At 38.8% G+C, this 22969-nt stretch overlaps 2 protein-coding genes across 3 annotated transcripts in view; one reads left to right on the top strand and one right to left on the bottom strand.

The window, feature by feature from the left end:
- camk1b (calcium/calmodulin-dependent protein kinase Ib) overlaps nucleotides 1–1960 on the top strand; it is a 33754-nt gene extending 31794 nt beyond the window's left edge. For both annotated transcript variants that reach the window (XM_087800347.1, XM_087800346.1), the window contains exon 12: nucleotides 71–1960. In XM_087800347.1, coding sequence (XP_087656473.1) covers nucleotides 71–159 — 89 coding nt within the window. In that variant the 3' untranslated portion in view covers nucleotides 160–1960. The remainder of the gene's footprint in view (nucleotides 1–70) is intronic.
- Nucleotides 1961–11999: 10039 nt separating this feature from the next.
- ccdc3b (coiled-coil domain containing 3b) lies at nucleotides 12000–22452 on the bottom strand. Its single transcript, XM_087801505.1, has 3 exons — nucleotides 22033–22452; nucleotides 18287–18461; nucleotides 12000–13627 (listed from the first exon to the last, which is right to left on the bottom strand). Exons 1-3 carry the CDS (start codon nucleotides 22389–22391, stop codon nucleotides 13337–13339), a joined length of 825 nt encoding a protein of 274 aa, XP_087657631.1. The 5' UTR covers nucleotides 22392–22452; the 3' UTR covers nucleotides 12000–13336.
- Nucleotides 22453–22969: the final 517 nt, after the last annotated feature.

Genomic DNA, 22969 nt, shown 5'->3' with positions numbered 1-22969 from the left:
TCGAACACATGTCTCTCACGAGTCACCTGCCCCATTAATAATCTCCATCTTTCTCCGCACGGTGTTGCAGAGGCCGGCTGCGAGGACGGCTGCTCAGAGGACGCCGCCGACTCTCTCTCCCCCTGCAGCTTCCGATGCCACCCGACCAGCCGGGTGTGATCCCCCGCGGCGGCTCCACGCGCCTGTCTAATCCCAGTGACTTTTCACTTTTAACCCCCTAGGTGGAACCAGAGGCTCCATCTCCCCCCCCACCCCCCTAATCTGGTTGGGAATGCAGTTCCAACTTCTCGCCTGCAGGGGGAGCCAGCCTGTCCAGCCTGGGACGGATGAATTTATATTGGAGCCGGAGAAGGTGACGCTCCGGAGTGGGTCTTTTTTACAGACTGGGCTTCTAGATTAGGATTATATTAAACTGGTGAGAGGTAACAAGGGACAAGAGAAGATGACATTCTGCTCTGTAATGGGTTTCGGTTTCGTTGAGTCGCAGGAGAGAACTTTTCGAGTTTTGCATTTTGTTTTATTCAGCTTGTGTTCTTTGCTTTGGTGTTCTCCTGAACCTCCTCTCCAGCCGCATGACCAGGAGAGTCTCGCAAGTGAACGTGTTTAAAAGCAGAGCAACACGGATGGCATTATTTTGCAGTTTTTCTTGAAGCATATCTGCATCAAATGTCCCCCAAAAATTAGCTTTTAGACAATCACTGACAAAACTAGTTTATGCAACAAAACCTCGACCTTGTATTTACGATGTAGCCTTTTATGTGGTGACAAAATTGTTTCCATGCAGTCGGGAGGTTTTTGTTTTTTTTTCGGAAAGGCTCCCTCCCTCCCTCCTCTTTATCCTCGTGAGCACAGGGATTCTTCTTCGTCTAAGGTGCCTTTAGAATCTACTCTGTGATGGAGCTTGTGAAAAGTTTCGTCTCTTTCTTCAGTTCTTGCGGCACTGACACTTTACATAACGTTATGAATATCACATTTGCAGCTTTAAAAAGCAGTAGGTCTTGGAAGGGAAGCGCTGAAATGTCCACACTTTTTCACTGTCATCTGGGAGATTAATGACTGACAAAGTGCTTTAGAGTTTGTATGCAACAATTCTTCTGATGTGCATCAGCAGCTGGTTTGAAAACACGTCTGATGGATCCGAAGGTTTTAAATTCAGCAGCATCACAAGCTCCATCCTCTCTTTTGCGCTCTGTTTGAGCTCTTTTTTAATATTCCAACCCTGAAAGTAAACTCTGGTGCTGAAGTTTGCATGATGTGTCGAGGATTATTGATCCGTTTTCGTTGACTTATCCCCCTTTTTTCATACAGATATAAGTGGTAAATATCAACAGGTGTTTGCAAATGGATTCCTAATGAAGTGGCTGTGGTTCTGTGTTTAGGCAGTTATGTGATATGTGACAGTAAAACCTAGTAAGGGCCATTTATTTTAGAGTTTTATCGTGATTTAATTATGAAATATTTAGCAAACCATGCAGGGGGAAAGATTTCCGTATGAAAGTGCTGATGTAAGCTTTTTTTTTTGACAAGTCTCAGGCCGGTTTCCTAAGGATCAAGGCGTACTTTAGAATTCCAAACATTCCCATGTGATGACAGAAATATGACGCCAAAGTACCCCATGACCTCACCACCCAGACACCTTGGTCGGAAAATAGCTTGAACTGAACCTTCCTGTCGACTTTAATATTGGATGCATCAGTTTTTTCTCAGCACAGCGCTGGATGATTTCACGTGTTTGTAAGCGTAACTGTGTGTGTGTGCGTGTGTGTGTGAAGGTTGTTAATCTCTTATTCTCGGTGTGTAACGATGGACCAGTGCGATGCGTTGTCATGAATATGTTGCCTTTTTATAAATGTTTTTATTTCGTCCGGGGCTACAGTGATGTACACAGATGCAATGGGTTGTTGAGAAGTGACTTGTACGCTGATAATATTTGTAAAACATTAAATCCTCTGTCTATGCATCTTCTTTTTTTTGTTGTGATTATTCCTTTGAAAAAAGTAAGTAATAGTTATTTGTAAAGCGTCTCTAGACCAGGGTCACAAATCACTCGAACAATCAAAAACAATACACAGTTAAAGATACATACAGATGAATAAACTCTAAAAGGCCAAGACACATAAAAAAAACATAGAGTCCCAGAAAAAAAGGAAAAAGCACAAATTAATATTTTTCTTTTTTTCTTTTTCTAGGTTTGAAATTAAAAGAAATCTACCTTTATTAAAGTTCGAGCTTAAAATGTTTGTTTGGATTCCATATTAAATTATTATTTATTAGGAAACAAAAGATAAAATGAGCAAGATTATAAAAGATAACTTGTTTATGTCCTGTATTCCACATTGAGTTATTCAACGCATAACTTGGTGTGCATTTGGCAAGTTCTGTAGCGCTCAATGTTGCTAGAAGTAAAATTAGATAAGATTTGCTTGATTTAGTGATTCAAAACAAGGTTCTTATTACCTTGGATTTCAACCAAATCATCACATAGCATTAGCATTTGATGACTTAGCTGACTTGAAGGTGAGATACATTCATCAGAAATAAAGGCTGTAAGTCAATTTACAATCTCTAGAATTTATCTTTTTATATATTTATTTCACATTATTCAGCTGTAAGAATGATGCTAATGAAAAAGTGAATCTCTGAAATGTATTTAGCTCGTTAGCCGTTAGCCTAGCCATGACAGCTAGTGCAATAATCTCCAACAGAATTGTTGTGAAGCAGATATTAAAAGTCACTTTTAAAAGGTAAGCTTTACGCCGATAATTATATAAAAATAAATGAGTTCAACAAAGTTTTAAAGGGATTTTAAGTTCCAGCTCACAATGACGGCAGCCAACACAACCAACTAAACTAAAAAAAAGTTTCATAAAATAACTCAATAGTCTAAGATTTGTTTTTATGATGAATTATGTAATTCAATACACTTAATCATTGTTACCCATTTTTATATTTCTTAGAACTCATAAAAATAGACCAGACACAGAGAAAACTATTTTTGGTGACCGATATAAGATGGTGCAAGTAGATAGAATGAGGAAAATACAGGAATTAAATTAAACTGCCCTACATTCACTTTTCTTTGACAAGTGAATTGGTCAAGTCCAAGATGGCGGTGATGAAAATCACATGAACCTTCATTTATAACTGAAGAGACAGTTTTTTTTCTTTGAGGCGAATTAATAAAAGCCGTGGTGTTTCAGTCAAGACTGATAAACATCTCATAATTGAGATTCGTCTCATGAAACTTCTCCACGTCTGTAGGCTTCAATGAGGCCTCCCGGGATCTCTCCACGGAATGCCGGCTAAATGAGGCTTGCGGTCTGGCTTTACTGGAGAAGCCAGCAATTCCGGTGGTCGAGCGAGAGTCCAGAAGATGCCGTCCGACTGAGAGACTTGAAGGGACCAGAGGCCGTCCACCATGATGAGGACAACAGTAAATACACTGCAATATTTGTAAGTTGAAAGCTTTCAAACCACTTGAGAAAAACACGCAGCTGTTAGTTCTCCATCATCTGAATGTGATGATGATGATGTGGTTTGTTCTGCAGCTGCATCTGATCGTAGGATTTCTAGACCTTAACTTTCGAAACAGACCCAGTGGTGTCATAAAACTGCAATATGCGCTCAGAGCACAACAACGGTGATGTCATCGTCTGCAACAGAGAGTTCAAGTTAACCTGTTGTCTGAACATGAACGTCTGCTTTCCACTCGCTATGAACATGTTCTCAATTTAGTTCATGTTGACCTTGAAAAGCTGACATGGAATAGATCTTCCATAAACTTGCCTCATAAATATTCTTTATAGGTTTTATTTTCCATTTTTAGAAAGAAAACTGACAATCGCAAAGATATGTAGAGACATTCAAATATTAAAAAGAAAATGCAGCAAAATGGTATTCCCTATAGAAAATTAAGTTAATTTAAGTGAACGTTGTATGGTGTTTAGATCTTGAAACAATTATAATAATATTGTTATTAAAAGAGAAAAGTAATGTAACATGTAAAAGGATTAAAAAACTGAAGCAGAAAAAAATCAATTAAGCAATAAAACATAAAAAAAATGTTCTTATAAAATAAAGGATGAAATTAAATTGAATTAGTTTAAAAGTCAAAAACTATTTAAAATATACAGTTAGATAAAACTATGCAATAAAAAACAAATTGGAAAGAATATAAATTGGAAAACTACCTAAGTGGAAAAAAATTCAATTACCCCCTAAATTATGAAATGGAAATATTCACTTTTACAATCAATTAAAATATATAAAATATATATATATGTTTTTTTTAAGAAAGATACTTAAGAAACATAGCTAGAAAAACAAGGAAAAAGAATCGTGGGAAATTATTTGAATACAAAAGAATTACAACAAGATAAACAAACCAATCACAACAGTTAGCCTCATACACTTCTCCGACTCTCTCACACACACACACAGACACACACACACACACACACACACACACACACACACACACACACACACACACATACACACATGCACAGCAGGGCTGGCTCATCACCAGGAGATCTTTTGTTTGTGTCACAGTTGTGCTTTTGTTTAGGTTGCAAAATCGCTCCAGGCGTCTTGTCCAAATATTGTCTTTGGTCCAAACAATAAAAACAGTGTAGACACATTTTCCATCCCTGTTCGACTGACTGATGCTCCCTGAGGCGGTGGACTGAACACCGACACGCCAAACCCTCCCGGATCTCACCACAAACAATACTCATCATCGCAGAGCCACTGCTCTTCTTTTGAAATACCTCGCTGCCCCTGAAGGCACCGTCATCTCACGACGGGCTGTGAAGGAGGAAGAAGAGAGAAAGAATATTCTGGATCCACTTTAAGACACAAATTGTTCCCCTGTTTTAGTTCAGAGCGAAAAGAAAATATCTCTTAAAAAGTCAATCTTTTGCCAGAAATGTTGAAGTCCATGTTACTTACATTAGTGATGGATCAGATACTGGTCTGGACTGGGATTTTGATTCGGTCCATTAGAAGACTAAACAGCCGACTGCAAATCTGTCAAAGCACATGGTTAGTGGAAATGAAGTTTATGCAGGCAGTGTTTCTCACAGGATTGAATCGTGAGTTGTCTTGAAACTTGAGCGTATGAAACATAATATATATTTGAGGGACATCTGAGGTCTTCTAATCTACACACAGAAGGTCCAGCAGATGTTGTGGAACCACTTTATGTGAGTTATGATTTTTCACCCTGCAGTTTCCTCCTCAAATATGTACTGTACCTTCCATGTTTATTGTTTATTTAGTTGGTTTAAATGGAGGAAAGCCTCTAAGGATGTGTATAATAAGAAACAAATGTCTTTGTACTAACAGTTGATTTTTAAAAATAGATAAATATATTAATTTACTGTGTGTAAAATTGTGATGCCAAACTAAATTAAAGACATCTATAAGCATACATCATTTTTCTCCGAAATAAAAAAGAGAGTTTCAACTCCACAGTTGGTAGTTGCTTTAGAAGTCTTTTGCTGACTTTCTTTACATTATGGTGCAGGTTAACATCCCTAACAGTATTGCCATTGAATAAGGTAAAAATAATAGATATAGAATCATTTTGTATGGCCCAAAATACCTTTAAATACTTGGATATAGATTAAAAAAGGGAAAATTTCACTCATTTTCTACTCACCTTCATGTCGACTAAGGGTTTGGAATATTTTCAGAGTAATATGTTACTTTTAAAAGATAAGACAAAAAATGTTCATTTTAATGTAGAGACTGGAGCTCAGTTGTCTACGTCTTCATCCAAAAAGACACTTAAAAACATTCAAATACTTAAATGGTGCTTGTTTGTAACTTCCATCTTGTATTGAAGCCTTGACATTTATATTGTTCAGAAAAAGATTTTGATGTTTATCCTCATTCAAACACATTGCAAATGTCAGTGTGCATGTGCAAGATTTGATGGCCTAAAACATACAGACTTATTTCAATATTTTCAGAACAAATCCTCAAGACAAGACTTTTTACGGAGAAAAGATGAAGACGGCAACAACTGAGCATCAGCCACTATGTAAAAATTAACACGTATTTTTGCCGAAAAAAAAAAAGATTACTCTGAAAATATTCCCAACCCTCAGTCGACTTGAGGGTGAGTATAAAATGAGGGGATTTTGGGAGAACTATCAGTTTAATTTATTGTTAAATAATCCTTTTATTTCAACAAAACTGCAGCCATGGCTTCGTATGATTGAATCATCTTTCCAAGTCTTGTGACCCTGAATCTAATTCACATGTTTGACCTCTTTTGCTCACATTGTCAACTTTCGTGTCCACTTCAAAGTACAGCTAAATACTTCTTCCTTATAGCTATCATTAAAAACAGACCCTTGTGTTGAGGTTTTTTCCTTTTGTTGGATTGAATAATATCCGGAAAGAAAACAGATGCAAGAATCTTTCATCGTCATCTGGATCAGTTCTGAATCAAATGAAAATGACAGAAGGGAACGTAGGCTTTTACAAAAGTGGTCACACGGAGAAATTTATGATCGAATAACAAACTTCTCTCGTCACACAGGAAGTTTCCGCTCCGGTGTTGAAGTGCCAACGTGTGAAACTGAAAATTAAATCTGCTGTGACGGGCCCGACCACTCCTGCCAAAGAAAGGTAACCAGTATTAAATCTTTGGAACTGTGCACACACTTTTCCCAGCTTTCCTGATGAATCCAAATAACTTCCAAACTTAAGGAGCACAGTTTGAGTTAGCATTAGCTATGTCGCTAACACAGCTCACAAAACTATAGGTAAGTAAGTAAGTAAGTAAGTAATTTTTATTTATATAGCGCTTTTCCAGACCAGGGTCACAAAGCGCTTAAACAATCAAAACAATATTCAATAAAGTATATACTTTAAAGGTCAACCTTAGGTGACCTTACGTCCTCTTTTAGGGGGCTGTCCTGCACAACTTTGTTGAAGTATTTTTCAGCACCTCCAACAGGCCGGTTGAGCGTCTTTTTGGGGAATTCAGAACATGTCTTAATCTAAGTAAGAAGTGAGTAAAAAACCCAACCAGAAAAACTCCATGTAGTTGTGTCCACTTTTAGATTCAGTATATAGTCAGAGTACTCAGAGAGACTCCATCTAAACATCAAGAAAGAACCTTCACCTATTTGGAAGGCACAATAGGATGTATGACAGGTGGAAATAATTTAGTTTATAATATAGTAAAATAGTTTAGTTGTTGATGATAGAATATGTGAACTACGAAGCTGGACAAACCTGAAGAAACTGGAGTGAAAAGAGTGCTCAATTTTTTGTAATCAAAGGCTACCAATGATGTTGAAGAGGATAAAAGCTGTGTTTTCACATCTGTGTTTTTTTTCTTCTGTGTAGTTAGAATTGCAAAATGGATGCAAGAAGCAAGAGTGACAGTCTATCTGTCTGTGGGTGTTTAGTGATCAGTCCATGCTTGAAATCGTGCAGTAGTTGGACAACGCGTTGGAAAACCAAATATGCTCGCTCGGAAGTGTCTAGAACAGTTAGAAGTCACATTCACTGAGGCGACATCTGCTCATAATTAACCTGCTGGTACACAAACATCTTCTTTGTTTGTAAATTTTCCAACAAGCCACCGGTTTAACTTCATCAGCCATTTATCCACAAGATGCCGCTGTGCTTTCTCTTCCCAACTATAAATAAAAATCTGCAGCTTCAGGCCTCCTTGGTTTGAGGTCGTTCTAAAGAGAGGGCACTGGACAACGCAGACGATGATGATGGAGTGGAAAAACCAGAGAGCCACAGAAGATCAATTCTCCCTCCAAGCTTTTGTGAAAACATCCCGGCGAATCCGCAATGAAAAACAAGTCACTTAAAACCTGTAAACATCTGTGGTGGAAAATATGGCCGTCGACATTCTTTCGCTTGGATTCTTAGTTCTTAAGAGAAGATTAGAGTCAGTTCAAAGACCTCTAATGAAAAAAACTTTTCCTACTGACTCACAAGTTCTTCTTAATGAGTTGAACTTGTGTTGACCTTCACTGTTCCTCTGATTTTAATTTTCTTCGCTGTTTTTTGTTTAAGATCACCATTGCACTTCTATCTATGACTTTGGATAGACGTTTCTGCTAAATGATTCATTTCTGATCTTGTCCTTTCAAGTACTTTCTTACAGAGAACACCCACTGGAGTCTACACACACTACTTCCTTTTTGTTAATCTCTACTCTTCTCGTTTAGACTATTGTAATAGTTTATTTTCGTGTCTAAACAAGAAGGAGTTGTCTCGCCTGCAGTTAATACAAAACTCTGCAGCGAGAATTCTGACCCTCTCTAGTAGAAGAACTCACATTTTCCCGATCCTTAAAACTCGGAATTAGTTGCCAATTTCTTTCAGGAGATTCTGGTTCTTACTTTCAGATCTATTCATACATCAGTGATCTGATCCAGCCTTACACCCCAGCTCAGGCTCTGAGGTCTGTGGATCAGAATCTACTGATGGTTCCTGAACACGGTTCAGGACCAGAAGAGAGTAATCTTTCCAGGCTGTTGCTCCTAAGCTTTGGAACGATCTTCCTCTCCCTCTATGTTTGATGATCTACTGACTCCTTCAAGAAACATCTTAAGACATTTTTATTTGTGGAGGCTTTTCCCTGCTTTTCTCCTGTGTTTGTCTTATGTGTCTTGATCTTTTAAAGTATATATTTTAGCTGTGTATTGTTTTTGAATGTTAAAGCGCTTTGTGACCCTGTTCTAGAAAGATGCTTTACAAATATCCATTACTTACTTACTTATTTACTTACATGCCTCTAAAGTTACTTGATCTTATTTACCAGCCTTCGTTGTAATATGTTCATATTTTATTTGTCCTGCTTTTGTCTAGCTCTCTGCGGGTCTTGTAGCTTTCAAAGTCTCTGAATTCCACTCTACTTTTTTTTATCATTCTGGTGGAAGCATTATGAGGTGAAAATCCCTCATGTGCAGTTTTCACATGTGGCCAAGACGAACAGAATACTAGAAAGTAAAGGTGTCGAGACAAGTGTAGTAGAGAGGTTTTTTCATGATTTTCCAAAAAAGCATGAGGGTTGTTTCCTTACAAGAGTATCTGTGATAATTTCAATTGCTAAATGCAATGACATTTCTAACTATTTCCTCCACAGTCAAGCCTTCAGGGTGTGGTGGAAGTACAACAAAACTAGAACCAGACTAACCAATGTGCATGAAAATGTTTAAAATAACAGCTTTTAAAATTATAATTTTACAAAGATTGAGTCCTTGCGTGGCTTACACTCAAGATCAAACGGAGGGCCGCATAATATCACCTCAAGATTAGCAAATAGCCCTTGGTAGGAAAGTTTAAGACCCCTGCTCTAGAAGTCATTAGCCATGTGACCACCCGAGGCGACAAGCAGTAGGATTGATTATTAACATGTCTTGGGTGGCAGAGAACTTGAGAAAGACTCAGTTAAGTAAGTAAGTAAGTAAGTAAGTAATATTTATTTATATAGCGCTTTTCGAGACCAGGGTCACAAAGCGCTTAAACAATCAAAACAATACTCAAAAAAGTACATACTTTAAAGATCAAGATAAAACTGAGAACACAACAGGAGTTCGAGAAATTCAAGGAAAAGCCTGAACAAATAGAAACGTCTTAAGATGTTTCTTAAAGGAGTCAGTAGATCCATCAAGCGCAAAGAGAGAGGAAGATCGTTCCAAAGCTTAGGAGCAACAGCCTGAAAAGATTTCTCTCCTCTGGTCCTGAGCCGTGTGCGTGGAACCATAAGTAGATTTTGATCCACAGACCTCAGAACCCGAGCTGGGGTGTAAGGCTGGATCAGATCAGTGATGTAAGGAGGAGCCTGACCATGAATTGATCTGAAAGTAAGAACCAGAATTTTAAAGTTGATCCTGAAAGAAACTGGAAGCCAGTGAAGAGTTTTAAGGACCGGAAAGATGTGAGTTCTTCTACTTGAATCAGAATTCTCGCTGCAGAGTTCTGAATCAACTGCTACTCAACTCAAGTAAGTAAGTAAAGGTTATTGTAAAGCGTCACCCAAAATTTTAATTTCAATAATTTTCTACTCACCCTTATGTGCTCCCTTTTGTTGAGACAACAACACAAGATTAATTGTTTAGATTGAAGTTATTGATCCAAAGTAAGTCTGAGTTACTATTTTTCAACTAATAAAAAGCTATAAATGTGGTTGGGGTGGGGTAGTGAAGTCATGTACGGAACAAGTCTTGTTTTCAACTCCGATGGTCACCAAATTAACGCCAAAAATCTTGTTCATTTCTAAGATGTCCATTTAAACATTTTTGAAGTATTTTTTATGCGATATTCCATACAAAAAATGTAACAACTCCTTAAATAGAAGGCTAATGGGCTTTGAATTGAGACTTTTTTTTAAAGTTATTGTTATAATAATTATAATTATACCTTATAAGTCCTCTGTTTATCATTTAATCTGGTTATCGTTTCGTTATTCATATGAATTAGATAGATTTGAAAAGGTGGAAGAACATGATAAGAGTAAAAAAAGTGCAATATAAATAAATATTACTTACTTACTTACATGTAATGTATTGTGACATTATTACTGACATTATTGTTGATATTCTGGTAGTTTCTATATCGTGACATTTTGTTGCTCACCATCGTGAAGTGAAAGTCTTATGGTGTGACAGCTGTAATCCTGCAGAGGAGTGGAGACACTGAATGAAGCACATAACAGATACCAGGAAAAAGTATTTTAATGGACAAAGTAAATCAGGACATGATGAGGACAGAGGTGACCCAAGGACATAATAGGGCAACTCCTGGTGTGAATTTCAGAGAGAAATAAAAGAAAACAAAACCCACAGGACTGTTTTAAGGGGGTTCTCTCTGACAAGGACACACTGCTTTAATCACAGATATAATTTGCTTCAGGGCCTGAGCACCAGTTGTCAACACACATGTGGCTCCCCTCTGTGTCATACCCTGGATCTTGAGCTCCGACCTATTTCAATCAATAGCTGATTGTGAGACTAAATCAATTCATCATGGGAAAGATCTGATCGTCATTATCAGCTCTGGATTGATCCTTTCACGCTGTAAATAGAGAGAACACTCGAACTGAACTAGACGAACCTGGGGAGGAGACCACCACCGCGTCGAGGGGTCTTCTGACATCTGTTTTTGCAGCTTTGCAGTTGACGGGGGTTCCTGTTCGAGTCGATCATGTTTGGCTGGAGTCCTCGGATCCTGACAGTCGCCCACGGGCGTGTGATGCAAGGATGACGGGTAGCTGTTAAAGAGCTCACAGATAAGCTTGTAAACGTCACGTTTACAAGCTCCGTCAGGCAAAGATCTTTTTACGAAGCCATGTTAAAGTTTTTATATTCGGCGCGCTTTTGCAGCATCTGTTAGACATTAAGCGCTGGAGATGCGTTCAATAGTTGATCTTGAAGGTCCAGACATTGGTCTCAATAAAATGTTGAAACATTTTATCATTTACATTTTATCGGAATCTGACTGGGAGTCATTAATAACAAACGCACTTTGGCTGTCATTGAAACAATAGACGGAATTAAACAGTCCAAACAAATGTCAGATAACGTAACTTTACATCATCACACATGGTGAGCCGTGAGCCCATGTGTTGCACATGTGTGTCTCAGAAGACCTAGTTCCAGAGTGAGGATGGATCTGAAATAATGATGCACAGCATGCTTTGACTTTGTAGAATTTGTCAGAAACATTTTTTGGGGGTGTTTTGATATCCAGCAGGTGTTGTCTTCATCTTTTACAAACTTTTTGATGTTTATTTTCAGTTGGTGCGTCATTCTAACTTCATTCTTCCTGTGATTTTTCTTTCTGTAATCAGATATCTGTCTGTCTATGTGTCCGGTGATGGAAAAACATCCTTTCCCAAGTGTCCCCCACCTCTCACCCCTCAACAAGGTTCATTTTTTTACAGTCTTGCTTCTCTGTCTAGAAGAGGATCCAAAACCGGATAACTACTTGTTTAAAAACAACTTTTTTATTAGAAAAATGGAAAGTGTATTACACAAATATTCTTTAGACAAAGCAAAGTTGCAATCAAAAAACGACATGAAGCAAAATTTCGACACATTTCTGTGCGTCGCCAGGTTCACTGGCCGAGTGCTCAGCACCCGTCTCAAATAGAAACATGACAGAGAGGAAAGATGAGTGATGCTGCAAGAGCTATTGAAGATAGATTACAAAAAAGAAAACTATTTTGATGCGCCTTAACACTGAAATTCCTTCTTATTTGACATCTCGCTGATATGATTTTGCCCTTGTTGATACCAAAACACGATAGAAACATACAAACATGATGCGTCCAGCACAGAAAACGAAAGAAAAAATATTTATAATGTGTCTCTGGAAACCTGAAAGATGATATGTGTTTTGCTGTTAGCAGAAAAAAAGGTTAAAAAAATAAAAGATACATGCATATCAGGGATCACGTGCAGGCTTCTTTTCTTGTCATTTTTCTCCTGTCTTTGGGTCGGTTTACACCAAAGTACACTGGTTTCCTCCCACAGTCCAAATACATCAACATAGGTTGATTGAGAATTTTTAATTTTCTGTGGGTGTGAGTGTGTGTATGAGTGTGTCTCTGTGTGCTCGAACAAGCATACAAAAACCCAACACTTACACTCACCCACACACATGCGTACACATTAGTACATTGTAACACAAAACCAAACACACATCCTTAGACGAACAAACACACATTCACATACACACATATATCCTTTCGCACACATACAGAGAAACATCTACACACATGTACTGTACTTACACACACACAAACATAGATTTTGAATCGACATTCACGCACAACACACAATCAAATATTTATCCACATGCTCATAAAAACATACACACCTGATAACAAACACACACTTAAGAACATAATACACACAACAACGAACAAATATCCACATCCAGTCATGCAAAACAAAGTTTAACTACACACATCCACACTTTAAAACATGCCCCCACATGAACACAAAAACACATATAACTGTACACAAAACTCTGCAACCACACATCCACACAAGCATATGTGCATAAACACTTGTAAAACTGCACACCTAGTTACACAGAGGACACACACATCTGCACACACACCTAAACACACAGGCTTCTACACACAACAATGTAAATGTGCATCATGGTCGTCACATGGCAGTTAACTACTGTGTTCTCTCAAATTAATGTTTGCTAAAATGTATGTATCATTTAAAAATAACCTGTTCCGATCTCTTCAACAAACAAATCAGTCCAGTTCCTTCACCCTGCAGTGCTCAAGGGTCGCACCAATCCTTTAAGATGAAAGAAGAATTCATCTTTTTTTTTATCTTTTAAACCTCTTTGCAGCCTTTTTAGCCGGGGGGCTCTTCTGGTCTCGGGTCGTGTCCTGGTCCGGGTGGGCCTGGGTGGTCCTGGAGTCGTAGATCTGTTTGAAGCTCAGCGTCTGCTGCTCCTTGGTGGTTTCACGTTGGGCCTGACGCAGCAGGCGCTTCATGGTCTTCACCTTCTCCCTCAGGTGGCCGTTGGCCTTCTCCAGCGTGCGGACCTTCTGAGACAGAGTCCTCACTCGCTCCTCCTCCTCGAACAGAGCCTTCTGCACCGTGGAGCACAGCAGCTGCAGAGATATGTAGAGCGTATAGTAACATAAGAAAAGCATTTTTCTGCGACATCAGCCAATCACACACTACTTCAATCTCCCTTGTTCTGGGGAGAAGACTGACAAATCTGCTCTCCAGAAAAAGTCATTTTCAAACAAGTCTGCAACAGACGAGCTACATTTTAAGGGTTAAGAACGAGCTCCAGATGCGTTGACTCGCATGCTCGTCTGCTCGAGTGTGGATTTCCTCCCCAGATCATAACGCTTCCACATGGGCCACGCTAAATCCAGAAGTAAACTCTCTGACATCAGATAACAATGGTAGAGGGTTTTGGAGGAAATGTCAAAAATGTGCTGTTGGCCGGGTGTAGCGCAGCGCTGGTTAGAACATTACAGCCTTTAAGATTGGCTCGGGATCGTTCCCTCATGCTCCGGCTTGGATTTTAAAGAGCAGGGATGGAATTTTTAATGCGGAAGACAATCAGGTTTTGATGAAGCAGGAGGTTTAATAACAGTAATGAGTGAATTGAAATAAACAAGTGGAGATGTAAGAAGGTTTGTTCGCTTTAAGACGTTTGAAGTGAAGTTTTCACAAAAATGTTTCTAATCAAACAAAAGTGAACCTCGATGTCTAGTCTGAGCTGCAGAATGCAGAAACCCAAAACCAAAAAAATAAATGAAAAGGTTTAAGTCAATTTTTGGGGGGGATAAAAAACCCAGTTGTTTTGGACAGACATGATTATATTTGTACATTCTCTGGTACTTCTATAAGCCTGAGTGAAGTGACCCTTAATTCAAGTTCAAATAGTATAGCCTGCATAATGACACTTAAACCCCCCTCATACTAAAATGCACTTTTGAAATAAATATACTTTTTGTAATCTGTCTGAGAGACTTAAAAAAAAGTTCACAAAGACTCAGAGGGAGTTTGTCTTCTGGCTGAACAGTTAATTTGTTATTTGAGATAAAGGAGGTCAAACTTGAACCAGACAACATGTATTTTTTTGGTCAAAACCTCTGAGTTAATCTTAACTTCTAAAGTCTGTAAGAGACAACACATCTACTTGTTCACTACCCTTAAGAAATAACTAACGGTTGTTCAAACAGGTGGAGAAATTCCAATGATAAAAAAGCTGACACCTTTAAACCTCCAAGTATTTTGTGGTATTCTGAGTTTAAACATTGAAACTCACTTTTTTGTTTAAGGTTGTAATACTGCAACAATGCTCTCTTGGAGTATAGCATAATAACCTTAGCAAGAATTCAAAATGGCGCCATTTGTAGATCTTTTTTTTATAGAAAGAAAAAACAAGAAAACTTTGTTTGAATTTTATAATGTATGTCTGTATGTGACCTACACTGGGCTGGAAGACTTTCATGTTGTCTGCTGCGTCTCACCCCAAATAGCTGGGATGGGCTCTAGGGCTCCATAAGCAAGCAGAAGGAACGTTTGTGAGAGCAGTGCGAGCACGACGGTCTCGGGCCAAGTCAAAATATGAAGCTCTAAAAGTAGGACACTTCCTTCAAGAGTATGACTCACGACTGGTTTTCAAAAAACTATTTCCATGGTCCAAAATTCTTATCTGAGCGAGACGACACTGAATCTTCCTGAGAAAACACAGATGTGCTTCCGCGGCATTACGGGCCGGTTAATTGGAGCACTTTAACTGAAGGCATAATCTTTACAACATGTGAGTGGTAATTAGTTCTGTCTTCATGTACCACAATAAGTCAGGAGGAGTGTTTGGAATTCATCAGAGCCAATGGTTTCCCGTGAAGGTTTGGCAGATATGTGGTGGGAAAGCACCAACTTGTTTTCAGAGCAGTTGCTGCTTTAACCTCATTCTGTGTGATGTCGAGAGGAAATAGATGTCCAGAATTAAAAGGTCTGCTTTTTATTTAGTGAGGAGGAAATCTAATCACAAGAGTGATTTCCAAAGGCAGCGCTCGTATTAAAACGTTGGTTGCTCCTTCATAATCCCCCCCCGACCAATCCGCGGGTTTCCTCGTTAATGGAAATGCGAACCATGTTTCTGTTCTGGCTTTTTCACGGATAATGATTGGAAACAGACAGCAGAGGATTGACCTCAGTGAGGAGGAGCGAGCCAAGAGTGAACGCTCATTAGAGGGAGAAACTGAAGGTTTGAACAGAGAAGATGCAGAAGTTGATCAGCAGTGATCAGGGAGTGAGCGGAAGTACCAGCTTCACATGAGGCTATATAAGTCATGCTTTAAAAAAAACCTCCCAAGACCCTTAGAAATGAACAGAGGTCATCGTGGGAAACTTTTTGAGCAAGCTTCATTCAGCACTAATCCTTTTCCTCGTAGCTCATTCCCAGGTAACAAAATACCTGACATCATCGGCAGTGATTAAGTGTATATTGGCTTAGAAATTTTAACTTGTTCTAAATAATGTCGGAGCATGTAAGGATGGCAGGTTGAAGTGAGGAGCACAGAGAGGGGAACGGGTGCGTCAAATGTTTGATTGACATTTCACATTCCAATCTTGGTCAAATAATTGGACGTTCTTTATACACTAGTGTACATTCCACTGATTTACATTTTTGTGTTTAAGGAATTCATTGGTTGCAATTGTGTGGTAAAGGGATTTCATAGAAAACAAACATTTTTATACATACAATTCCTTTAAAGCATCGAGAAGTTTCACCAATTTTATCTAGTGACTCCTTCAAGAAATATCTCAAGACATTTTTATTCTTACCTGATTTTCTGAGACTCCTGTGTTGTTCTCTGTGTTATCTTGATCTTTTTAGTATATATTTTATTGAGTTTTGTTTTGATTGTTTAAGCGCTTTGTGACCCTGGTCTGGAAAAGTGCTATATAAATATATATTACTTACTTACTTACAATAGTAGCTTAAGTGCTAGAAGATCCAGGACCTTTACCTGTCATCGTAGAGTTTGAAATTAAATCACAATCTCAAACAAAACACACACAATATTGTACAATACAGACAGGGATCATATGGCCATAAGTGATCTGAACAAGGTTAAATACTGAATGTTAAGATAAGCAGTTTAAAATAGTACCTTACTTAACAAATAGGTGTGACAGATATTAAACCGAGGGCTCTGATTGTAACGTCTTATCTATCAACCAGCAGTTCAGAGCAGACAACATCATCCAGACACTTTGGCGATGAAGTACCGGAAAGTAAAATCCGCTACACAATCACACATGTCCTAGCCATAATTTTAATCTCATTCGATTCGAATCGATTTCTTCTTCCCCCCCGGAGTATTTCCAGGATTTGAGAGCCCCTTTCTATTTGTTACTGTGATCGTAACTTTTCAACAACAGATGTGGTTTGTCTTTCAGTGTTTGTCAGTAAATGGAGATGCAGTGGTGCAGCTGTAAACAGTATGACCCTAAAAAAGGAGGCCATTACTTAAATCCTCATCGGATATTTGTACACCATCCCAAGACAACAAAACGTGTGTTGTTGTAGCACTTGTGTGGCTTTTTTTCAGTGGTTCTTCTAGAGCCTGTGATTTTCGTCTTAGAATGTGTGTAAACAGTCAGGAAGTAAGTATAGCTACATGAAGAAACATTTCATATTCATGTATGAATATCCGATAAGTCCAGGTACATTGCAGGCAAGAATTCAACATAGAGAAATGAGAACTTTTCCTTCCTCTCTGAGCCAACATATAAAAGTATGTTTGGTTTGAAAAGCATTAGAAGCATTGAATTTGTGAGCTCCAGTGTGGTTGGGAAGGAAAACCACAGAAAGTAATACTGTGTTCTTAACGTGAGCACCACAGCGGGACGTGATGTCTCTAACCATTCTAAGAACCTAATGCAAATAGGCTTTTTTTTGTTGCCACTATATAATAAAATGATCTAGCTACCTACTTCTCACCCTCTTTTCAACCTTTTTTTTAACATCGGTAAATAGATATGGATTTTTTCAAAAAGAGGTTGAAGACTTCTAATGCCACTCAGATGTGCTAGGGCCTAATTACATCATTTATTTTGACGGAAATGAGAAAATATACAAAACTACCACAAGTCCCAGCTTTGAGTATTTATATTCACAACAATGTAATGATAAAAACTCCTTTTATGGTTTATATAAATGCTTAAAACCTCAAAAGTCAAAAATAGGAAAATAATTAAAGCAGATGTGTGTTTCAGTTACAGTGCTGTTTTCTCGCCTATTTCTCAGTTTTATTAGGTGAGTCCGGTTATAAAACTGTCTCGTTCTGAGGTTTTGGCGATGTGTTTCTTTTGTTCCGGCCTTTGCCACCATCTGTGCGTCTGTAGATTTTGGCCAAACTCGTGTACTAAATCAGTTTATCGACACATGTGAAGTCAATTGTTTGTATTCCAACTTTTGTTTTTTCATTACAGTTATTTTTTATTATGCCATTATTTTTTGGGACGTTCACAATTAATCCCATTCCAAAGTTGTTTGACAAAGAGCCCTCTGGATCTGCAATAATCACAATTCTTTTCCACTTTTTAAAAAAAAAAAAGTCTATAAAACTCAGAGCTTAAAGGACAGTCGTGTTGCACAAGAGGTTTGAAAACATGATTTTAACATGGATGAAAGGTTACACAACAGCAAATTAGTTACATTATCAACCAAGGGGTTTAAAAACGGTCTATCAACCTATCACACAAAATACAATACGACCAGGGCAGGTACCTACCCGACTGTCTTCCTGGGCCTCCCACTCTGGTGTAAAGCTGTGGACTTGAGTTCCTGGCGTGCAGTTGGAAAACTGAAAAAGACTGGCAAACATACGGTGGTTCTCTGGGGTGTCTGGAAAGATGGCGTCCTGCGAGTTCACGCCATGAGGGATGATGTTGTAGTTTTCATCCATTCTGAAAAGACAAGAACAAATGTTTCACTAATTCTGAAAAATCTAGGGTCATATTTTACTTTAAAGTGGATATTCTCTTTATTTTGAACCTCTTCCTTTGTGTGCTTAGCTGTTGACAGAGATGTAACAATGTATGTAGTTCAGTGGCCCCCAACCTTTTCCAACTCAAGGCCCACTTTTAAGTCTCGAAATCCTTTGCGGCCCACATCCGACCCCCCAAAGGCATTATAAAGTGTTAATAACATACTCGAAGGGAAAAACATATAATGAAAAGAAAATTTGAAAATGTTTAATATCTGTTTAATCTTAACGAGTTTTAACATTTTAAACGTGATTATGTTTATTTTTATGTTTATATAATTACATCCACCCTCCCACAAAAAAATCATACCATTTTGGAGACGATTTTGTGACCCACTTGCAATACCTTCGCGGCCCACAGGTTGGGAATCACTGATCTAGTTAATCCATATAAAAATGTAGAATTCCCTTATATATGACACTGTACATTTTTAGTATTATGTTCTCTCTGTGAATTCATAAAGCTAGTTAGGTCCCTTGTCAGATATAAAAAACTTCATAAATGACCCTTTCAACATTGTCTGATATGGCTTGACACAAGCCGAGAATCCAACCTGAGCCTGACACTCTACAAGAGTTTCCTGATTCATCCAAGACTGTAACCACAATTACACATGGCACAAAGGGACAACTTTATTTTGTTTGATAAGTTAATGGAGCTGTGAAAGTGACTTAACACCTTGGCCATGAGACACAATGATGGAGTGTATTGTGAATGAGCTGTTACACACCATTGATGTCTGCGGTCTGTATTTCCTAAATAACAGCTGGAGTAACAATGGAGACTACTCTCATCTGGCGGAGAAGTGTTTGGTTGGATTAGAACAACTACAATGTTTGTTGTTTTTACGTTAATGTGAAGTACTTGCGGACCGTATTGTAGAATGTTGTGAAGTTGTTTTTTTTAAAGACTTCTTTTTCCTAAAGCCGAATTTATCCTGAGGGTTTTTTGAGATATGTCTCTGCATCTTATGTGTGAACTATCTCATCAATGGAGCAGTTGTCATTGGCTTCGTCTAAAACCCATCTCTGCTCTTGCTTGTGCAAGGCATCTTCTTCTGTCTCAGCCATACCATAAAACACACAAATTCAGCTCAGCACACCGCGAAAGTAGGAGGAACTAGAGCACAGTAACAAAAATAAAGAATACATCGGATTGACTTTCCAAACAAACTCTTGTGAAGTGATCCTATTTCAATCAAACCTCCATGAAGAACTTACATATCAGTGACCCAGTCCTTTTTAAACGTTGTGGGAACAATGGATTTTTGGTGTTTATATACATTTCCTACCTAATCAAACAAACCGAGTAAGAAGCAACTCTGCAGCAGAGACGCATCTGGCAGGAGCATGAACTAGAGATACAACCGGAACACAACATTACGCAGATGCATCTGGGGTTGCGATTTACACCATACTCTTCAGGGGTAGACAAATGTTGTCTTATAATCCTTAAAGTAACCATTGCAACACATTACGCACCAAAGCCCTGGTAATTTAGGGCAGAAATGATGTGGTACAGGACAGTCAGTTGGGAATAAATACAGAAAATAAACAATTATCTATCGAACCCACAAATAGTGCTGTGGAACCACAAAGAGCCAAGACAGGATGAGAAGAAACTAGGACCATACATGTGAAAGATAAAATCCTTCATTGTCAGTATATGGAACTTGTCATCATCTTGCGCTGATGAAACTTAAGTTCAACCCAGTTAAAAGGTCACAACAACAAATGTGAAACTCACAGTCGGACAAGAGCATTTAGTGGACAGGTCAGGAAAGGGGATTGTAAATCTTAAGGCATTTAGTGTGTGTGGCTGAAACATTCTCCGCCGTTGTGAAATTTGTGAAGGGGGAAGTAATGAAACGGCGTGTTTCCATACATCTGGAATCCATTTCTTATTCCTCCCGGGACATCACAAGTTTGGCTCTACTTACGAGAGGCAGTGCGGGTACATGTACTTATCTTGAGCTTAAATATATGTCTTAAGTTTTAGCTGAGAACGGTTGAGGTCGAAGCACGGTGTGACCACATTAGGGCGTCTAATAGAAAAACTGAAGAAACTAATTTGTCTTCACAGCCGTATAAATGTTTTACAGAACATCCAGGGTAAGATAAGCATCATCTTAAACCCAGCTACGATAAGAGCCTTTAAAGTTCAAAGTAGCTTGTTTTCTTTTGGCAGGCCAGTTGTGATCTGTGAAGGAAAATGATATTAGATAAAGTTTTCACAGTCAACATGGGACTCCGAGGGAACACTCAATCTCTCTGATTTAAAGGTCCCATGGCTCGCCCTTCAGCTCTCCCGTCCTGGGAGTACTTGCTCATGATTCATTTGAAAAGGCTATTTTTGCCTTGTGTTTGTCCATGTAAAGGAGGAAACGTTCATCTGCGACACACAACGATGAGAAAGTTTTCATCTTGGCATGTCTCATTTGTAGTCTGGAGGTTTTTCAAGGCTGATTTGTTCACGGCTAGGAGAATAAGCAGGGCTACATTTCCCTCTTATCTCATCCCTTTCATCCACTGATAAGTCATTTGCAGGCCGCTTGATATCTTTTGTTGGTGTATAAAAAGTTCAGTGTCTACACTTCTACAAACACATTTGACTGGAAACAGATCTTCAACTTTAGGATTAGCTTTTAGTCATCAGAAAAAAAAAACATCACTCTCTCCTGCAGCCATTATTTCACAAGCAACGTTCACTTCCATCGACCGAACTTCACTTTCTTATTGCATTATTCAAAATTAAATCCAACATCATGATAAATCTGAAAAATAAATCAACGCCATTACCCCACGTGCAGCACAGATAGATCAGGGATTGTGTTGATCACAACATATGTCAATTTTAAAACAGAATACATTTTCCAGCAAGCAAATATCATGAGTCATATCAGTACATTTTCTCCCTCTGGGATCTTTTTGAGAGCTTGTCGAATCTGTGCTTCAAATGGATTTATTAAGAATAGTTTTTATACGTATCATTATACTAGTGCTTTTACTTAGTAAGTAAATAAGTAAGTAATTTTTATTTGTATAGCGCTTTTCCAGACCAGGGTCACAAAGCGCTTAAACAATCAAAACAATATTCAATAAAGTATATACTTTAAAGATCAAGATAAAGCTGATAACACAACAGGAGTTCCAGAAAATCAAGGAAAAGCCTGAACAAATAGAAACGTCTTAAGATGTTTCTTAAAGGAGTCAATAGATCCATCAAGCGCAAAGAGTAGACCTACTTTGGTTAATGGAAAGGCAATTGGATTATTAAAGATCATGTATTTGTCCTTGAAAAAAAAAGTGGGATGAAAGTGTCATCTCTGTCTCTTTAGCTGCAGAAAACAATAGTAGTGAAAACTGAAGTGGCTCACTCTTTGCATCAAAGAGATATTAAAGTAATAGTAAGCTCCAAACCTACCTGATGTTACCTTATAAAGTTACTTAAGTGATAACAGCAGATATAAGACAAGTGATTAAATGTACACCTGAGAAAGAAGTAGTAGTTGTTGTCCTTGACGACCGTGTAGGAGAAGCAAGGGAAGTATCCCAGACCACTGACATTGAACCTGGACCCCGCGGGGACCTCCAGCATGCTGCCCCACGCCTGGTCGCACAGCAGCTCGATCTCGGCGGAGAAGAGCAGGTCGGTGTCGTGCTGCCACGGCAGGTAGTTGTAGACGCTGTAGGACTCCTTGTGGAGACCCAGGACCCGCGCGAACACGATGATCTCCGCCAGCTCCGCGCGGCACGCCTCCGTCTGCGGTCTCCAGTCGTGGGGCAACTGGCACCCCCGGACCGAACCCGGACCCGCCACGGCCAGGATGAACCCCACAATAATCCACATGGTTGGAGGGAGAGGAGAGCGTCTCTCGAGCGAGCTGGACGGCGCTGCTGATGGAGCCGCTGCTCCCTCCTCCAGAGACTGGCTCAGCCTGTCCCCTCCTGCAGCATCCCCGGACTGAGTCGGACCGGGGCGGGGTGTACCTCTTTCTTAATCGATCTGCGGTGATTTAAAAGTACTCTCAGATTGAGGAATGACCCGTGTGTCAAATTACCTGTGTGATTTTAACTCGTAAAATTACTTTAAATTTTTGTTTTACTCTCTGCAACTCAGTTGAACAAAAAGTATTTGGCTCCCTCTTGTGGTTAGTTCGTGTAGGTCAGGGGTTCCCCCCAAAAAAACATAAGCAAAATGATACAAAGAAACATCAAATTTCAAGGTGTTTTACCTTTCTTTTATTAACTTCATTGTTTTTTAGCAACGGAAATTGTTTAGGAAAAGTGTTTTCAGTACTGTAGCTTTTCAACACCAATTTAAAAGTGTTTTTTCGGAAGCATTACAACCAACCAATTCAAATTGTTTGAGGTTTTTAAGCTTGAGAAATGTGATACGAGGCTATAAAATTAAACTTTCAGGGAACT

The sequence above is a fragment of the Callionymus lyra genome, chromosome 10 (genome assembly GCF_982586985.1).
Source record: "Callionymus lyra chromosome 10, fCalLyr1.hap1.1, whole genome shotgun sequence".
Lineage (NCBI taxonomy): Eukaryota > Metazoa > Chordata > Actinopteri > Syngnathiformes > Callionymidae > Callionymus > Callionymus lyra.
The sequence above is the reverse complement of the archived record's forward strand: the minus strand, read 5'-3'. Positions and strand labels throughout refer to the sequence as shown.

What these genes read in the sequence shown, in the direction of transcription:
- ccdc3b (XM_087801505.1), bottom strand. Translation starts at nt 22,391, where the DNA reads ATGTGGATTATTGTGGGGTTCATCCTGGCCGTGGCGGGTCCGGGTTCG. An exon ending in AACTACTACTTCTTTCTCAG is followed by an intron (nt 18,462 to 22,032) that starts GTGTACATTTAA and finishes TTGTCTTTTCAG; the next exon opens with AATGGATGAAAACTACAACA. An exon ending in AGGCCCAGGAAGACAGTCGG is followed by an intron (nt 13,628 to 18,286) that starts GTAGGTACCTGC and finishes ATATCTCTGCAG; the next exon opens with CTGCTGTGCTCCACGGTGCA.